The 19,131-nt window shown below is 33.6% G+C and overlaps 1 protein-coding gene across 4 annotated transcripts in view; it reads left to right on the forward strand.

Annotated features, from left to right (window-relative positions):
* Nucleotides 1-19,131, forward strand: part of STXBP5 (syntaxin binding protein 5) — a 168,151-nt gene that overhangs the window by 60,221 nt on the left and 88,799 nt on the right. For all 4 annotated transcript variants that reach the window (XM_072827159.1, XM_072827167.1, XM_072827186.1 and 1 more), the window contains exons 8-9: nt 2,750-2,873; nt 15,149-15,227. In XM_072827159.1, coding sequence (XP_072683260.1) covers nt 2,750-2,873; nt 15,149-15,227 — 203 coding nt within the window. The remainder of the gene's footprint in view (nt 1-2,749; nt 2,874-15,148; nt 15,228-19,131) is intronic.

Consider the following 19,131-nt stretch of genomic DNA (forward strand, 5'->3'; position numbering starts at 1 on the left):
ATTGATGTTTTAAGACAGTAATTTAGTACTTATCAAAGCTATTTTAATGGTTACTCTTTGTCATATCTAGAGTTGATCAGTGACTTTTTTATTCTGGTTTCATGTTGTTTTTTTCTAGTAAACTGAGAAACCACAGATAGAAATATAGGTAATAAAAAAGTTCGTACATTGCTAGCTCTTGTGAGTACATTTATCTCAAAACTGTCAGTCTTTTAAAAAAGAATATTGAAATAATATGTTTAACTCACAGCATTGGACTCCTTAACAGCTTTTAAAAAATTATGTTTTATCCTATAGATACTCACTGAAGCATTTATTCCTTTAAGGTCTTTCTTTTCAATGTTTAGAGAGGTGCTTTTAATTTTTACAACAGCTTATTTTCTGTTAATTTTCTCTCTTCCTCTCCCCTCCCTCCCCTCCCTTCCCCTCTTCTCCCCTCTTCTTCCCTCTCCTCCTCTTTCCTCTCTCCCCAAGGATGAAACAGTACTTAGAAAAATGGATAATTTGTTCACATTTTCAAAATTTCTAAGAGAGTTCCATTTGGATTCTTTTTTTTAATGGAAATGGCAGTGTTTTCAGTTTATGCCTGTTAATACTTTTAAGTTATAAATCACTGAATATCCAATATATAATAATTTTGTCAACTATTTTACAAAAATGTATTATTCTATACTTATCTTAATTATACAGTATTACTGTTGTCTCCTTCCTACAATGGAAATATTAAAATGTTCATAAGTTAAAATACTAGGGCCAAGGCTGTACAATTTAATGTATTATTCAAATATACAAGAAATAATCCAGTGCTCTATGCATTTACTTTGTTATTTGATAACATGAGAATAATCAAACTAGAGTGTTTTCGATATTTCCTTTCCATGTATATGCAAGCATTATAAATTAAAATCGAAGTGTGTATTATAAAATTTTTTTCTTTTATCATTCAGTAACATTTTTCTAAAGTTTTAGGAATAGTAATTATACTAGCAATCAATATTGCTTTTGGATATAATATTAAGATCTTATTTTCTAGGGAAAGAGAAATAATTTTTGGTATAAGTCTGCTAAAAGAATGTTTATCAGTTTATGTATAATGTAGGAGTAGCTGGACTAAGATTTATATGCAGCCTTTACTATGAAGTGATTCTAATGATACTGATCAGTTTGCAGAATGAGTAAATAGGGAATTTATTTAATTTCCCCAGTAGTTTGAGTTAGTGTGATTGTAAAATTTGATAGGTAAATAGCTAGCTAGCCTGTTATCTTTCCAGAAAATTACTCTTTAAGATGCTCTTGATAAAAATAGCACAGAGCATCTTATATACTACTTTTGCCAGAGCCTAATAATGAGATGTCACAGTTTTAAAAAAGAAAGAAAATTGCAGAAATAAATCATGTATACTGCATGCAAAAGTTTATATTTGGTTATTCTTTTGTGGAGTATTTTCTGGTATTTGTTTCTCTCTGTTATCCAAAATAATTATGAACCCATTGCTCCTTATAATTAGTTAGCATTTATTTTTAGAATAATTAACAACTTAATACTATCTTAAAAGTAAATGGTACTTTTTAAACAAAAATATATGATTTTCTTTAGCAAAGTAGAAATATTCTCTATAAATATACATTTATATATGATATATTTATATGCATAAGATTAGAATGTTTTTATTTATAAATGACACTTAAGACATACTGAAGCTCTCTCTTGTATTTCCTTTATCACTTAAAAAAATATTTAAAAGCTTTGTAAAGCTCTTTAGCTCTACTCCTAGTATACAGAAATAATTTCATCTGTTAAGGCTAATAAAGGGATTATTTTAAGTTTGAGTTTGTGGAATATCGTATGTGTATCTTGGAATAAACTTATTACTGTTACAAGATTTTATTTAGGCGCTGCCTGAATGGCTCAGTTAAGCATCCGACTTTTGATTTCTGCTCAGGTCATGATCTCAGGGTCATTAGGTCGAGCTCTGAGTTGGGTTCCATGCTTAACACAAAGTCTGCTGGAGATTCTCTCTCCCACTGCCCTTCCCTTGTGCATGTGGGCAGTCTCTTTCTCTCTCTTTCTGTGTTTCTCTCTCTTTCTAAATTAAATGAATAAACCTTAAAAAAGGATTTTACTTAGAAATTTGTTAGAGATACTTTGAACTTGAAACATTGTATTAAATATTGGCATTTAGAGACTCAGCTACTTGGCTTTATCCACCTTCATTTATATTTTAAAATATCCATATTGTTTTAAATAATATAAGCGTATGAGGAACCCAAATAAATGGACATTGAACAAGATGATAGGAAATGTTGACTTGTACGAAAGTGGAATTCAGTTACATGGTTTTATACTGTACTTAGCTGTTCTGCCTTCCAGTAGGGCAACTTTTAAAGTCAGTTGACCATTAGGAACTAGAAGTGTATCAACTTGAGTTGAAAAGAAATAATTTAAAGAGCAGAAATAGGGATCCCTGGGTGGCGCAGCGGTTTGGCGCCTGCCTTTGGCCCAGGGTGCGATCCTGGAGACCCCGGATCGAATCCCACGTCAGGCTCCCGGTGCATGGAGCCTGCTTCTCCCTCTGCCTATGTCTCTGCCTCTCTCTCTCTCTCTCTATGTGACTATCATAAATAAATAAAATTAAAAAAAATTTTTTAAAAAAAAATTAAAAAAAAAAAGAGCAGAAATAATACTGATTGTGTATAACTTGGTATTTAGATTTTGTGTCTAAAGATGGAATTCTTCACTCTTTTATAGGCTATTCACTCGGTTGCTTGGCATCATGAGGGAAAACAATTTATTTGCAGTCATTCAGATGGCACCTTGACTATATGGAATGTGAGGTCCCCAGCTAAGCCTATGCAGACAATCACTCCGCATGGTAAGAACATATTCCTTTTGAACACTACATAAGTTGTCATGCACAATAAACTCTTGAGTTTGCATTTGGATTTATTTTTGAGGATAAGAATGAATTTTCTTTCATTTTGAGGAAATTATAAATATTTACATGTATAGAAATAAAATGTAACAACCAGGTAATAAAATCTCAACTATATTTACAATTGAAATTTCAAATTTGAACCTTGAGAAAATGGAATATTATATTCTGAATATTGTTTGTCTAGTAGTCCAGAAAGTAAATAATTTTGTGAATAATACAGAACTTGCTGTAAGCCTTTTTCATCCTAAAGTTATCAATTGCAAGTTGCTAATACACACGCACGCGCGCGCACATGCACACACACATATAACAGTGTGCGGAAACACTTTAAACTCTACAGAAGGAAAAAAAAAACAACTCTACAGAAGGTAATTTTATGCATTAAAGTATTATCTCAAAGGTCTCTAAGGATCACTCTAAGTTTAATGATTTTCCAGTAAGACTCACAGAACTCACCAAAATGGTAAAGAGCAAAAATAAGCAAAGGGAAAACATACATGCAATAAAAGTGTAAACTAACCCAGCCTCAAGCTACCAATAGTCCTCTCCCAGTAGAGTGACACAGGACATGCTTACTTCCTCTAGCAATGAGTTATTACCAGATGTGTGAGATGTTGTCTACCTTGGAAGCTCATTTGAACCCAGGAGCCCAGAGTTTTTAATTGGAATCAGTCCATGGGTACTGTCTTCTTTAGCACATACCAAAATTTCAGATTCCCAGAAGGAAAGCAGGGATTGTTCATAAATTGTTTTGTTCATACAAACAGCTTAGGCATAGTGTGCCACCCTTATCAGTCTGGAAATGGTGGAAACTATCTCAAAAGCCAGTTACCAGATGCCAACCAAGAGCTAACATTGCAAGCCAACCTTTCTAGGGATAGCAGTTTCAAGTTTGCTGTGTTTTCTGCACAAAATCTATCTATAAAACCCATAAGATTTTATTAAAGTGTTTATGAACTGATTATGAAGACCTTCCTTGAGTTTTGGATGAATCTTAGGAATTTGCATTTCTTATTAATCTGCATTCTCACTCTAAGAGATTCTTAACCAGTGAATTTAGGGAGATTAATGGAACTGTTCTTTACATTTTAGTCTATTGAAGAATATCCTTGTGGTATTGCTAATATTTCATTGTTTGCTTTAAAATTATCAGTGCCTACTTTAAAGAAAATATTGATCCATTCTGAATTATTACAACATAGAAACTAAGGAAAGATAAATCTTTAACTTTAGTATCTGTGGCATAGTGGGTTTTAAACTTTAGTATCTGTGGCATAGTGGGTTTTTAACTTTAGTATCTGTGGCATAGTGGGTTTTTAGAGTTATTTGTTTTCTAGGAAAAATAGTAATTCATAAAGCTACACATTGTGGTATACTTTACCACTGCTTTATGGGAGCAGTGATCTAGAAAAGCCCTTATTTTAAATTTGCTATGGGTCTATGCATGCATCCAGAGGATAGCCCTTACGATTAAGGTTCCAGTTTTTCTTAATATATTTTCATTCTTTATTCTGTTAGTGCCTTGTTCCCTAATTTTGTTGATATTCCTGAGAATTCCCATAAATTTTAGGATTTCCTAAGACCTCTAGAATTTAGGAATCCTGAAAACCAAAAAAGTAGATGATTAGTTTTAAAAACTTTCCAGGGTGCCTGGGTGGCTTAGCAGTTGAGTGTCTGACTTCAGCCCAGCGTGATCCTGGAGTCCCAGGATCGAGTCCCACATCAGGCTCTCTGCATGGAGCCTGCTTCTCCCTCTGTCTATGTCTCTGCGTATCTCTCTGTCTCTCATGAATAAATAAATAAAATCTTAAAAAAAAAAAAAAAGCAAAAAACAAACTTTCACTTCAAATCCAGAAGAAAATGAACCTAGTATCAAAGGCAGTAAGAATAAATAACATTGGTTTTAGAGTTTTATCTAAATTTTATCTTTTTTTTAATGAGTATCCTTTTTTTTCTTTTGAATCATTTGAGAATAAGCTGTTGACATACTGCCCAGTCACCCCAAAATATTCCGGTATCTATTTCTTACAAACAGGAACATTTTCCTATATCACCCAGTTTTGCCTTTTATCAAAAAGGTGTATATACAGATTACATTTAGTTGTCATGTTTTGTAAGTCTCTTTCGAACTTAAACAGTTGTAGAGCTTTTTCTTGATTTTCATAACTGTCAAATTTTGAATATCTAGGTCAATTATTTTATAGAATATGTCTATGTTGGCTTTTGTCTGATTTTTTTTATGCTTAGATTCAGGTTTGTAATATCTTAGAATGATTAATACATTCTTTTTGCTGCCTCTCAAGTGGAACTTCTTCTCTATGATTTGTCCAAATTGATGATATCTTATACTTTGATCCCTTCATTAAAGTTCTGTTAGATCTATTACGATGTTCTTTTTTGTTTGAAATTAATTACTTTTTGATTTGTATTTGTAATCAGATAAGTATTTTTATTTGAAGGAAGTACTCTGAGATTGTCAACACACTGTTCCTCCTCAAACTTTTATCCTCTGACTTTAGCACCTGTTGTTGTTTTTAGCCAGATTAATTTTACTGTGGTAATTGATAAATGGTAACTTTTCTATTTAATCTTGACCCCTTTTTGTATCAAAAAGTTAGATCTTAGAGAGCAGACTTTCAGAAGTGGAGTAAATATGTTTCTGCGGAGTTTATAGTGTATTAGCAAAGACGGTCACTAGCTAAAATGATTTTTAAACAAAGAAGACAAAGAATATTTGATTTAATATGCTTTTTTTCAAAATTGGAATCGAAACAAAAAGTAAGTAAGTTTTTTCTGTGGCAGGTGTTAAGTAGGATGGCATTTATTGCATATTTTGGTGGTCTAAAATTATAGATTATCAGATGTACTCTTTAGTTATAAAATATGAATTATTTTTGAGACTAATAATGTTTACTGCTTATTTTTAGTGGTATGTAACCTACCAGAATTAAATGTATGTTGATAGCTGATTTCAGTGACAAAACTAAGTGCATTTTTACACATTGAAGTACAAAAATGTGTTTTTCATGCCATGACAAGATGATGTATTTTCCATACTTGTGGTATATAATTTTGGTATACTAAATGTCTGCTTTAATGGATTGAAATTTGGGGTTATTTTTTCATTACTATCTTCTGTTCTCTCTCACTTTTATTTTCTAGCAGTTATGGTAAATTACTTTAGATATACTAAAAATTGTTTCCATTTTGGATTTTTTGTTATTTAAACCCATTTAATGGTTGTTTGAGTATCTTCTGAAAAAAAAAAAAATTTGTAAACGTTACCTTGATAGCCAGGAACTGATTGTACTTTAAGACTCCTCGGTACTTTATTACAGGATGTTTAGTGTTAAGAATAGTTTAAGATGTCCTTGAATAATCTGTTCAGAAAACATGTTATATCAGCCTAACATACGGTTTTAAAGCCAAAAGACTTGTGGTAAAGCCCTGATTCCATAATCCGAGTCTGTGACCTTTGGGGAAGTCACTTAACATTTCTGAACCTCAGCATTCACATCTATAAATAGAGATAATTAAACTTAGTCTTCTCGTGCGGTTGTTGTGGGAATTATTTTTATTCAACAAATATTGGATCTAACATGTAACAGGCATTGTTCTACATCTTGGATCAAATAAGCAAAATATAAGTGAAAGTACCCCAAAATTGTGATGTGCTATACATATGTGATCATAATAAACATGAATCTGGGTGTATTATTTATTTGGTAGGATAGGACTGAAAGATTGTTAGTGTTCCCCAAATAATATTTCACATACCAATTTTTCTTATTTTAATGAGTTTTTCAGTGAAAGACCATGTTAAGGCAAAAGATTTGGAAATGCTGAATTAAAGGTGAACATTTTCTTCATTGTAAGACTTCTTAACTTTTAATGTGTACTATGAATTTATTTTGTGTCGCTTTTCACAAACTTACTGCTTTAGTGTCTTTTATTTGGAGAACATCTTGTGGTTCCCCAGTGCTCTATGAAATACACTTTTGAGGAATGATGGCCTTGAACTATAATTGAATCATAAGAGAGTTCTCCAGATTTTTTAGCTATGTTGAGTTTACCCTTGGATGACATCTTGCATTGCTAAAGTTGTTTGATAGCAAACTCTCATTCTGAGGGGCAGAGCATTTATCTAGATAGTGATGATAAAGTAGCCAGCATAAGAAAATAATTTGAATTCATTTAAGATAATTGTTTGATATAATATTGGATTTTATAATGCATATAAAGATGGTTGATAGCTGTATTTTTTCAGAAAGGTTTCATTTGTGTGTCTGAAATACTTTACAGGTGATTTTTTTTTTTTTACTAACTACAACACTGATAGCTCTCTTTAATCTAGTTTTTATGAATATCAGAGAACATTTCCCTGGCACTGTAACAACCTGGAATGTAAATAGCTTTGCTATGTGTAGAAATACTTTGTGGAGACAATTACTATTCTCTGGGATTCTAGTTTCACCATCAATAAAATGGTAGAATTGAACAAGGTGATTTTTAAGATCTAAAGTTTTGTGAATGTTTGCACATATTGGAAATTAAGTAGGATTTGTTCCATCTATTGACTGCAAAGTCGTTTCATCTTGGTGGGCTATAAATGTTGTATTTCTGTGTGGTAAGCCTATGGGTGAATTCTGCTTCTCTCTCTTGACCTGTTTCTCTTCTCTGACAAATTTTCATAATTTAGGAGGGAAGAACTTGATAGTCCTGGCATGGCTCATATATTTACCCTGAAGCAGTCATCATGGTTCAGTGATATACTGGCTCAGGGCACCACAGGATCTTCCCTGTAACCCTGGGTATGTGTGTGTCAGTGTGAGATTTTTCTAATTGTCGTCTTCACCAACATCAGATGATTCTCAAAGGAAATGGAGGTGACAGATCATCAAAATCAATAGGTGCCCATTAAAGGAAAGGACAGTTTAAAACTTAGTTGGAGCTTATTCATCATATGATTAATCTGCTTATTAAGGAATAAACAAGATTGAAGAGCTTTAATTCCATTAAGTGTCTCACTGAAAAAGAAATTTTACAGAAGTAAAAGTCAACATAATAATTTAAAAATGTGACATAAAAATACTATTAATCCATTTTTAAGATTCACCTGAAGCATAAAAAATCCAATACATAATAAAACCATACTGCAGTTCTTTATATAGTTTGTTACAAAGTTTTCCTCAGTTTTTGAATTTGAAAGGGTTTACCAGACTCTACAGAACAGACTCAAATAAAGCTTTTATTTAAAGGCAAAGGATGTCCTCCAGCAGGAGAAACATAATGTAGGTAAGCATTTTGAGAGACATATCCTATATGCAAGCTCCCACAGACACTTATATGTATACAAGGATTGTGCTGAATCTCCAGCTTCAGCTACCAAGATCTAGCTTCTGAGGATCTCAGTTTCCCCTTTCAGTAATCAAGCCAGTCTTGTCACACCAATTAGGCCAGCTACCCAGCATCAATAAAACTGTTACACAGGGAATCACCAGGGGGAGATTTGGGAGTTTGAGACCTTGAACATATCATAAATCCCATTGCCTTTGGCCAAGAGTTTAAAACCAGGTATCCAGGTATCTCTAGTCCAGCTATAAATCAACTCTGTCGTCACAATTATTACATAAAGAACACCCTCCTCATTTCAGATTAGTATTTTAACAATGTCATTCTCCAGTTTGAATCATTTTATTTTCAACATCATTATTCAGTAGAAAAATAAGGCAAACTACATGTGTAATTGTAAATTTAATTATATGAATAGCAGTTTAAAAAGGTAAAGTTAGTTTTAGTAATAAATATTTAACTCAAAATATGCAAAATATCATTTAAACATCTAATCAACTTACAGACTTGAGATATTTCACTTTCTTTTTTTGTACTCTTTGAAGTCTGTGTACTTTATACTTATGCTGCATCTTGGACCAGCTACATTTATAGTGCTCTATAGCCATGTGTGAGTGCTGGCTACCATACTGGATAGGCAGCTCTCGACTGAAAACATAATTGCTGTGTAACAGCCTTATCAGTTAGAAAAGTGTTCTACATTCTAAATATCAAAGTTAAAAACAAAGGAAATACTTGTTTTCGTCAGTGATCCTCAGTCATTTTTAGTGCATCTTCACTCATTCAGTAGACACTTATTGAACAACCCCTATGTACACAAGATTAAATACTGGAAGTATATTCCCCTTGAAGAACTTAAAGGTCCAGTGGATGAAAATGATCTATTAACAGATTACTAAAATACATACTATAAGTGCTGATAAAGGCATAAGTTATATGGAAACAGAATTGGTGGGTATGTTTTGGGGTGAAGGACGTAGGAAGATTTCACAAAATCAGGTTATATGAGCTTGGTCTTAAAGGATGAGTGGGGTGTGATAAGCTGGGAAAGAGCAGAGCGAGGTTATTTTAGTCAGAAGGTACAATGACATAATCAAAAGTAGAGTATTCTTGGAAAACTGCTAATAGTTTAGTATGGCTAGAATTTAAAATACCTTTGGGCAAGATGCAGGAAACGAAGGCAGAACTGTATACGGGGGCAAGAATATATATCATAGTATGCTAAAGTGTGTGGACTTTGTGATGAAGACCTAAATGATTTTACAATGAGAAAAACAATTTTTATTTTGGAAATACTGCTTTGATGGTAGTGCATCAAGTGAGCTGAGGCAGAAGAGGGAGACTAATTAAGAAACTTTTGTAAACAATAAATGAATTGTTCACAGTAAATTATTGTGAACAATATGTTTTGTAAACAATAAATGTAAACAATCATAACAGGACTGAGGCTAATTATTTTGTGGCTGGATGGTTTATAGGAATGGGAAGCAGGGCATAGTAAAGATAAAAAATCAGGTGTGACTTGCAGGTTTGTATGATTTATTAAGTTGTTTTATAAGTAACCAGCTCTTTTCAACAACTTACCAATGTAGTTCACAGGTATTTAAACAAGCACAAATTGAATAAGGACAGGATTTTGCTGCCCAGGTAACATAGCAAGTAAGAAGTAAAATGACATCTAGTGGTGAAATCAGGTGATCCTCTGAACATCCTTTAATTTACATATGCTTTATAAAATCTTAGCTAGTGCCTTATTACTTGATTTGACTTAGAAAATGGTTAGTATAGGATTACAGATAAATAAATTTGCCTTTCTGGAATGTAAGCAATAATCAGTGACATAATTTTAAAAATCTGAATTGAAATAAATCAGATTATGCTTATCACAAGGACTCATTAATTTCTAAGCAAGATTCATGAAAAAGATCACTATAAAAACTGCAGCGTTTCTGATTTACAGAGTTAATAAAACTCTCTTGGCATCCTTGTAGGGGGCAGGAAGAAAGTTTACTTACAAAGAAATAAAAATCAGACTGGCTTTAAACTTTATTATAAGTTTAAATGCTAGACATAGGAGAGGGAACATAGAGGACTAAGCAAGATAAAAGCTAAGAGTTTTGTACTTAGTCAGGTTTTATGCACGATACACAAGCTCAAACTTGTAAAGATTTAGTAGATATACCACCCAATGCCCTTCTTTAAAAATTGTTCTAGCCACTGAAAGATTGGTGGTGAATATTGGAAGAAGTGAAATTGGGTTATAACTGAATAGTTGTTTATATCATGAAGCAAATACACAAAAAATAACTTTTGAAAATAAATATATAAAATGTATGTCTGTAATCTCAAGTTCTATCAGTCTGACCCTTCCATTAGAGCATTGGATAATAGATGGAGAATAAAGGCCTGATGCCGGCTTTCAGAGCAAATATCTAAATTCTTCTGAAAGCTCACATATTTCTGAATAGATTGAAATAGTGGTTGAAATTCTGTGTTCTTTGTAGGGTTATGAGGGACTACGTTTCAGATTTTTTTCCTACTTTGTTTTTTTCCTCAATTTCATCTCCCCTGTCAACAAACCAGTGTTCTCTGCCAGCAGTCCTTTCCAGTCCCTTGATCTGCTGGTCTCATACTATCATTATACACTTTGATTTTTGTAAATTAGGATTCTAGAGGTTCGAGTTTCATTGTACTGTCATTTCATACAGAGGGGAAGAGATGATCCCCTGGGATCTTTCTTTTTTTTATTATTTATTTATTCATGAAAGATACAGATAGAGAGGCAGAGACACAGGCAGAGAGAGAAGAAGGCTCCATGCAAGGAGCTGAACGTGGGACTCGATCCCGGGTCTCCAGGATCATACCCTGGGCTGAAGGCGGTGCTAAACCACCGAGCCCCCCCGGGCTGCCCTCCCCTGGGATCTTGAAGCAGTATTAGATACTGTAATATCAGTTGACAGGTGTGAGTTTATAAAAATTTAATGTAATAAGGATGACATTTTGTATCAACGGGGAAAGCAGTCATGCGTTCAATAAGTATTGGTGGCAGGTGCATACCTCTGTCACAACTCTTCAAACTCTCACATTTTAAATATGTGCACTTTATTGTCTAGCAATTGTAGTTCAATAGAACTATAAAAATAGCTCTGAAATTATTAGAGGAAAAATACCTTCCCGGTGCCAGAATATACTTCAGAAAATAATTAAATGTAAAAAGTGAAACTATAAAGCAATTTTAAGAAATTACACAAAAAATTTAAATAATTTTGTCATGCAGAAGAATTTACCAATAAGCATGAAACCAAGAAGGGGAATGACAAAAAAGGGCTGATAGCTTTTTCATACATATACATACATATTATTCATAAATAGAACCATATCTCACCAGTCCCTTCTCCCTCAGCCTTCCCCCACATTAGCAGCCCAGTGACCAAGTGCACTGTCTCAAAAATCTTACAGGTATTCTTCAAATATATATATATTTAAACATATATGTGTAAACATATATATATAAACATATGTTGTATTAATATATACATATATATGTATACATATATATACATTAATTATAATTAATGTATATATTAATACACACATATAAACAGGTTTTGCCATTGTTTTGCATGAAATGGAATTAATCTTTTTTGTATGTTTTCTTAATCCACTCTACTTGAGGGGATTCCCTTCATGTCATCAAGTATAGCTCTGATTCCTTCATTTTAATGGTAGTATAGTAGCCAATTGTTTGTTTCCCAGTTTTTCACAAAGTGTTCAGCCATTTCAAAGTAACAGGCATGTACTTTATCTTCAGTTCTTGATCCCTACTAGTTATGCTGTCATTGCCATCTTATACATTATTTGATAGGCATTGGTCCTTTAGTTTCTATAAAATAAATGCATAGTAGTAGAATTGCTCTTCCTAAGAATTAGAGTTTTAAGTATTTTTGTTTATAATTAATGTTCTGAGACTGCCTTCCAAAGAGACTGTATCCTTTGCACATTTCTTTCAGCCATGTGGGAGTACCTCTTGTACAGTGTTCCTGCCAGCTGCCCCTTTTACTTTCGGTATTTTACTTTTCTTTTTTTAACTTCTTCATTGCTAAAGGTTTCATAGTTGACCAGAGAGGAACTTTCTTCTTAGGTATTTTCTGGGCATGCACGCAACCTTGCACGTGTGTGCAACCATATAGTCCTGGATTATGTTCAGTTTTTCAGGGTTTTTTTTTTTTAATTCTTGCCCAGACTCTTATATTCACCTGAAACCACAGCCCTCCCAGCTATGATACTGCCATCAGGTTGCTATTTTTTTCTATGATACCCTGGAAGTGTAAGGCCTTTTATCTCTGAGCTGATGTCCGTGTCCAATGAAATTGCCACAACACCTTGGGAATAGAGGTTTCCAGAAGCTGCAAGTTGGGACAAAATATTGATTGTGGCCTAGGGAAGCTGTTTGTTTGTTTTTTTGTTTGTAAGATTTTATTTATTTATTCATGAGAGACACACAGAGGAGGAGACATAGGCAGAGGGAGACACAGGCTACCTGTGGGAAGCCTGATGTGGAACTCCATCCCAGGCCCAGGATCACAACCTGAGCCAAAGGCAGACACTCAACCACTGAGCCACCGAGGTGCTCCACGGGAAGCTGGTGTTAACGGAACTGCAAAAAGAAAAAAATCTCAGATCTCTGTTGACTAATACTAATGTATTTTCACATCTGCCTAGACACCTAACTGGGGAATGAGGAGGATGGGCATAACCCTCATCAAAATATCCTGGTCCCCCCATCTTACCAAGCTTCAGTCATTTCCTTTGGGTAGATAATGTTCCACTTGTTTTGTGACTTCAGTTTATTTTCAGAGTTCTCAAGTGGTTAACTTTAGTTGTTTTACTAGTATATCAATTTTTGTGAGAGAGCAAGTTGACTGAGGTCCTTACTTTGTCATTCTGGAAGTCTATTCCTTTCCTAAATTCCTTAGCTATTCATAGTTAGTGAGTCCACCATGTGAGCACTAAGGTTGTTTTCTGCAAATCCAAGAAAAGCTGTTAGAATTCTAATTACATTAAATTTGTGAGTTAATCTTAGAAGAATTGACATTTAGGATTTTAAATCTTCTTAACTTGAAATTTAAGATTGATGAAGACTTGATTATTTAAATTTATATTTCTATGCAGTTTTTTTCCCCCAAAATTTTATTTATTCATGAGAGAGAGAGAGAGGCAGAGATGCAGTCAGAGAGAGAAGCAGGCTCCCCATAAGGAGCCCAGTGTGGGACTCAATTCCGGACCCCAGGATCATGCCCTGAGCCAAAGGCAGGCGCTCAACCGCTGAGCCACCCAGGCGTCCCTTCTGTGCAGTTTTAAAAAATTTCTAAGAATTCAATCATAAGTGACTCTAGGAAAGATGTTTGCAACATGTGATAGATACTGTATTAATGACCTTTGAATATAAAATTTATTTTTAAATGTAAATGAGATAATATACAAGATAGGTGAAGGGCATAAGCCATTTTTAAAAGAAGATATATAGATCACAAAGTTGAAGAATGGTCAATTAGAGATTAAAACAGTACAGCATCATTAAAATTAAATACCTTTCCCACTTAACAACAACAACAACAACAAAAGTAGCATATTTAGGAAGAATGTGTCAAACTATGGTCTTAACACAGCTGATGGAAGTATGAATTGGTACAACCTGTTTGGAATACAATTTGACCCAGATATCCCTTTTCCTAAGAATTAGTCCTAAAGATAAATCATTAATTTATTTACTTATTAAATAGTTACTTAGTATCTTTTTTTTTTTTTTTAAAGATTTTATTTATTTATTCATGATAGTCACACAGAGAGAGACAGAGAGGCAGAGACACAGGCAGAGGGAGAAGCAGGCTCCATGCACCGGGAGCCCGACGTGGGATTCAATCCCGGGTCTCCAGGATCGCGCCCCGGGCCAAAGGCAGGCGCCAAACCGCTGCGCCACCCAGGGATCCCAGTTACTTAGTATCCACTGATATGTCAAACAATGTTTGTCACTAGGGATGACAAACAGAAAGCATATATACACTTAAAAACTTTGCAGTATGGAGTTTACATTCTTATTGGTGAGGCAGGCAACAAACAATAACATTTAAATAAAAGTTTATTAGAATGAGTGAGGTTTATTATGGTGGGAGAGAAGCTGAGAAGGAAGTATTGGGATAGGGCATGCATTTGGGATCTCCAGGAATAATGTATTAATGTTAAGAATGATTAATTTTTAAAAATAAAGATATGTTTTATTTTCTTTATATTTTTCTGAGTTTCTACGATGAACATGCAGAAATAGCAAAAATCAAACTTATTTTAAATAATAAAATTCTTTGGCTGTATGAGTTTCTGACATTTTATAGAGGTTGGTTTATTTATCAGTCTTTTTGGACATTACAATGGGTAGGTTTTACTTCAGGAGAATAAATATAAATGAAGTTATTAACATAGGGTTTAATTTTGCAACCTATCACACTTGGGTGAAAAATATTATTTAGATTTGTTTTTCTCAAATCTAGCTATTTTAGAACTTCATTTAGAACACTGAAATGAATGCTCATCTGCAGTTAACATTGGGAAGGCTGTCAGTTTCTTTTACAAGAATTTTGTCACATAAAGATCATTACTATTACTCATTTACTTTTCAGCACTGAATTTCAAACAGATTTACTTATTTTCAATATTTTGTTATTAAATACTTCTTTCAAAATCATTTAAAAATGTTTCATGGTGGATTTTATTATATTTTACTTTCATTTTTTATATAAACTATCAATGTGAGAATTTAGAGTAACTTAGAATTTTAGAATTTAATGCAGGAAAATATATTTTAGGAAAACAATTAAAGGATGGGAAGAAGCCAGAACCATGCAAACCTATCCTCAAGGTGGAGTTCAAAACGACTAGATCTGGGTAAGATTTTACTTCATTGCCAATATTCATTGTATATAATTACTCAAATAGCACTGAAGGCAATTTTGTCACTATGTTATAAAGTCTACTTTAGAATGGTCTAGCCCAGTCTTAAATTTTATGCATTCTTTATTTAATGAAATAACTAAAAGTGGTAAATTAAGGATAAAGTATATCTTTGTATTCTCTGTCTTTAATAGTTTTATAATGTATCTTGGAAGGTTTGAATAATCTTTCTTGTCAAATGTTATACATTCTGTTAGATTAGTCTTCAGTAACAGTGGTGTTTATTCACTACTGTAAATTGTGGGATAAGTGGTGAAAAAAGTTTTTAAAACAAACTATTTATGTTAGGGGTGTTAATTATGAAAGTCAGATGTATTCTTCAAAAATTAAATCTCATAAGAATATTTGGCAATTATAAAAATATATACATCTTAATATTGAAGTTTATCAGTTATATTTTATATTTTTATATGTACCAAATATTTAAAAATATAACAAAGGAAAAATTGTAAATGTTTTTTGAAAATGCCACGTTTCATTAACCCTAAAAGAAGCATTTTATCTGTGCTCTGGTTCTCTGGGAAAACTGTGTGGTTTTATTTACTATAGCTGTGTAAGAGAGTGAATTTATGTATATAGATAGTGCATCGGTTCTCGGATTGTGGTCCTTGGGCCAGCAGCATTAACTAAGAACTTACTAGAAATGCAAATTCTTGGACTCCACCCGGGACCTTCTGAATCAGACACTGTGGCTAGAGCCAACCACTCTGTGTTTTACTTAGATCCACAGAAGTTTCTGATGCATGGAAGTTTAGGACCACTGATAACATGTTTTTTATATCAGTTGATGACCACTGGTTGTTATAACTGGCCCACTTCCCTTTTATATTTGCCCTTGTTCTAAACATACTCATTTCAGCTGTATTCTCATTTGAGAAAAGACAGTAGGTTAAAGAATCATTAAGATTGCTATTATTTGTCCTTGATCCTTATTAGCCTTCTGGGATTCAAAAGATCTACTGTTCAGACAAGCAGTTGAATGAACTTCAAAAGGAATGGCATCTGTTTAATTGACTGTGGCTCCCTCACTCTGTAACCTTTGGCATAGAGTTATTTGAGGTCTTTGTGCTTCACTTTCCTCAGTTATGACATGAATATGAGAATAGGTTAGAAGGTTGCTGTGATGATTTAAGTGAAACAGTCATGTATTGAAAACATTTTACAGAGTGCCTGGTACATAATAAACTTTCTATACATAGTTCTTCTTACTGTTTCCAGGAAACTTCCTACTACCAATTGATTTTTCTTTTGCCATAATTTGTTGCATGGCAAAGGAATGTAAGTAGGAAAAGTAATAATTGAAAAAAAAAAAAAAAAAACCTTGGGGGGAAACTGGAAAAAACCTTGTGTTTCTGGTTTATAATATAGCATCAAAGGAATTGTCCAAACATTTAAATTAACAGTGTTTACTGTCTTCTGAATTACCAGTTCATTTTAAAAATACTGATTGGCAACAACGGTGGAGGTCCAGGAAGATCTTTTTTTTTTTTTTCTCTCTCTCTGTTCCTGTTTTCAATTCTTATGAATGGTAACATTTATGTTTTCAGTTTCTTCAGGATGGTGGCAATATTTTTTCTTTCATAAGATCAGACATGAGAAAAAAAAAGTCTAGCTCTTTTGCATGCGTTTGTAGATACCTTTAAATAGATCGATAGGATCACTGAGAACAATTTTCACTGCTTTCCAATTTTTTCCTCTTTTTTTTTTTTTTTTCCCGGGGAGAGGAAATTCAGTAAATTAAAAGGTTCTCTTTTTCACCATGGTCTCTTTCCTTGAGATAGTTCCCTAGAATTCCAGTGTGTAGCCAACCTTGAGAACTACTGCAACCCCCATTCTGCCTATAATGAAATCACTTTCAGTTAGAGAAGCTAGTCAGTTCTCAACTTTTCCTGTTTCTAGCAAGTGTCATGGGCAGGTGCCAACTAAAGGGATTCAGGTTGGTAATAGGTAACGTTGGCAAACTGCCAGATTTTATTAGATGAGCCTGCCTTCCCTCCTCAAGATCTTCTGCATTTTCTTTTTTTTACCTAGAAATTATTCTAGGCGGAGACTCCCTTTCATCCTTTATAGCTTAGCAATAATATCATAGCTTTGAGGATAGTTTGGCCATGTTTTCTAGATTGGGTCCCCAGTAATATAGTCTCAAAGCATGTTATATATTTCCCTTCTAGAATTTGTACTTGTCATTAATAATGAAATTATTTGTTGATTGCGTGCCTTCCCCTTTAGATACTAGCTCAGTGAAAGCATGAGACATACCTGTCTCATTTCTAATTGTCCAGGCATAGTGTTACTTAATATATGGGAAACAGGCTGGTGTTTAGAAAAGTGCAGCCATGAAGAATTAGCAGTTATAGGTTAATAATAACATAAAATTTATCTCTGATGGAAAGGTACACTCGGACAAAAATACGGAATCAAGATACTGTGCCTAACTTTTATTTTCTAGTAACATAAAAGCATATATTACACTGAGAGAGACCAGATTTTTCCCTTCTATAGTGAACAATGACAGTATAATTAACATAGCATTTAAATAGCACTTTTATTAAAGATAGGGAACTATTCTTTATAGGCCAGTTTTTAATAAAAAGTCAAAAGTTAAATGTTAAGTCAATTCTGTTGAAGTTGTTTTTTTGAAAAAATTCATGTGACCCAGGTGTGAAGTGCTCCAACGAATGGTGGTTGAGAAAATGATTAAGAGTGAATCCCTCCCCCCCAAAAAAAGAGAGTGAACTCCAGAGCCAGCCAATCTGGGGTTAATCCTTCCTCAACTGCCTGCTCGTTGTGCCATCTTGGACAAATCAGCAAGCTTCCTGTGCTTGTTTCTACCTTAGAGATTGTTATGAAGATTAAGCAAATATAAGAAGCACTTGGAACATACTCTTTCTTCCATTTTTCTCACATATCACTTGTCTCAAAACAGCATTTAATAACCCCTGACAAATATCTAAAATGCAGTTATTCTCTAATTTTCCTTTCACAGAGCGGATGTACAAAGTGCAATGTTGACAAAATTATAATAACTATGGAACTTCACTAATATTCTTCCCTGGATTGAGAGTTCTCTTATTCTGAGAAACATTATGATTTAGTGCAGTATTTATTTGACACACAACATTACATTAATTTTGGTTGTACAACATAGTGATTCAACAACTCTTTGCTTTATGCTGTGCTCACCTCAAGTGTAGCTACCATCTGTCACTATACAGTGCTATCACAGTACGAACGACTGTAGTCCACATGCAGTACCTTTCATCCCTGTGCCTTACTCATTCTATAACTGGAAACCTGTATTGCCCACTCCCCTTCGCTCATTTTGCCTATTCCCTCACCCTCTGATTTTTTGTTTTTAGATATTAAATGTGATCTATAAATGAGTTTTGAAAATACTTTTGTTGGTTGTGACATCAATTTTTAACATATAAACTAGAATAAGAAAGAGTGCACTGCACATTTTAAGGTTAAGTACTGGTTTATGAAACTTGTTCATTTGTATGTACTTACATTTCTGTATACCGTACCATGAAATAAAATATACTTCTTACTATGAGTCATTATCATCCTATTTGAGAGCCCCAAATTTAGTGGAAATAACTGAGGCTTTGGATTTTTAGACTTAGGTTCAAATCCCATTCTGCCACTCAGACAACTGTGTTGTCTTTCGCAAGTTGCATAACATCATTGAAAATCTGTCCTTACCTCAGTGAAATAGGGGTAGCAGTTACCACTTAATAAAATAGTTGTAAAGACCTGAAAGAAAAATATAACGTGTCTGGCACGTGGTAGATGTTTGGTAAATTGTAGTTCCTTCTTTCCTCCACTGCTACATTTT

The sequence above is a fragment of the Canis lupus genome, chromosome 1 (genome assembly GCF_048164855.1).
Source record: "Canis lupus baileyi chromosome 1, mCanLup2.hap1, whole genome shotgun sequence".
In the NCBI taxonomy this organism is placed as follows: Eukaryota; Metazoa; Chordata; class Mammalia; order Carnivora; family Canidae; genus Canis; species Canis lupus.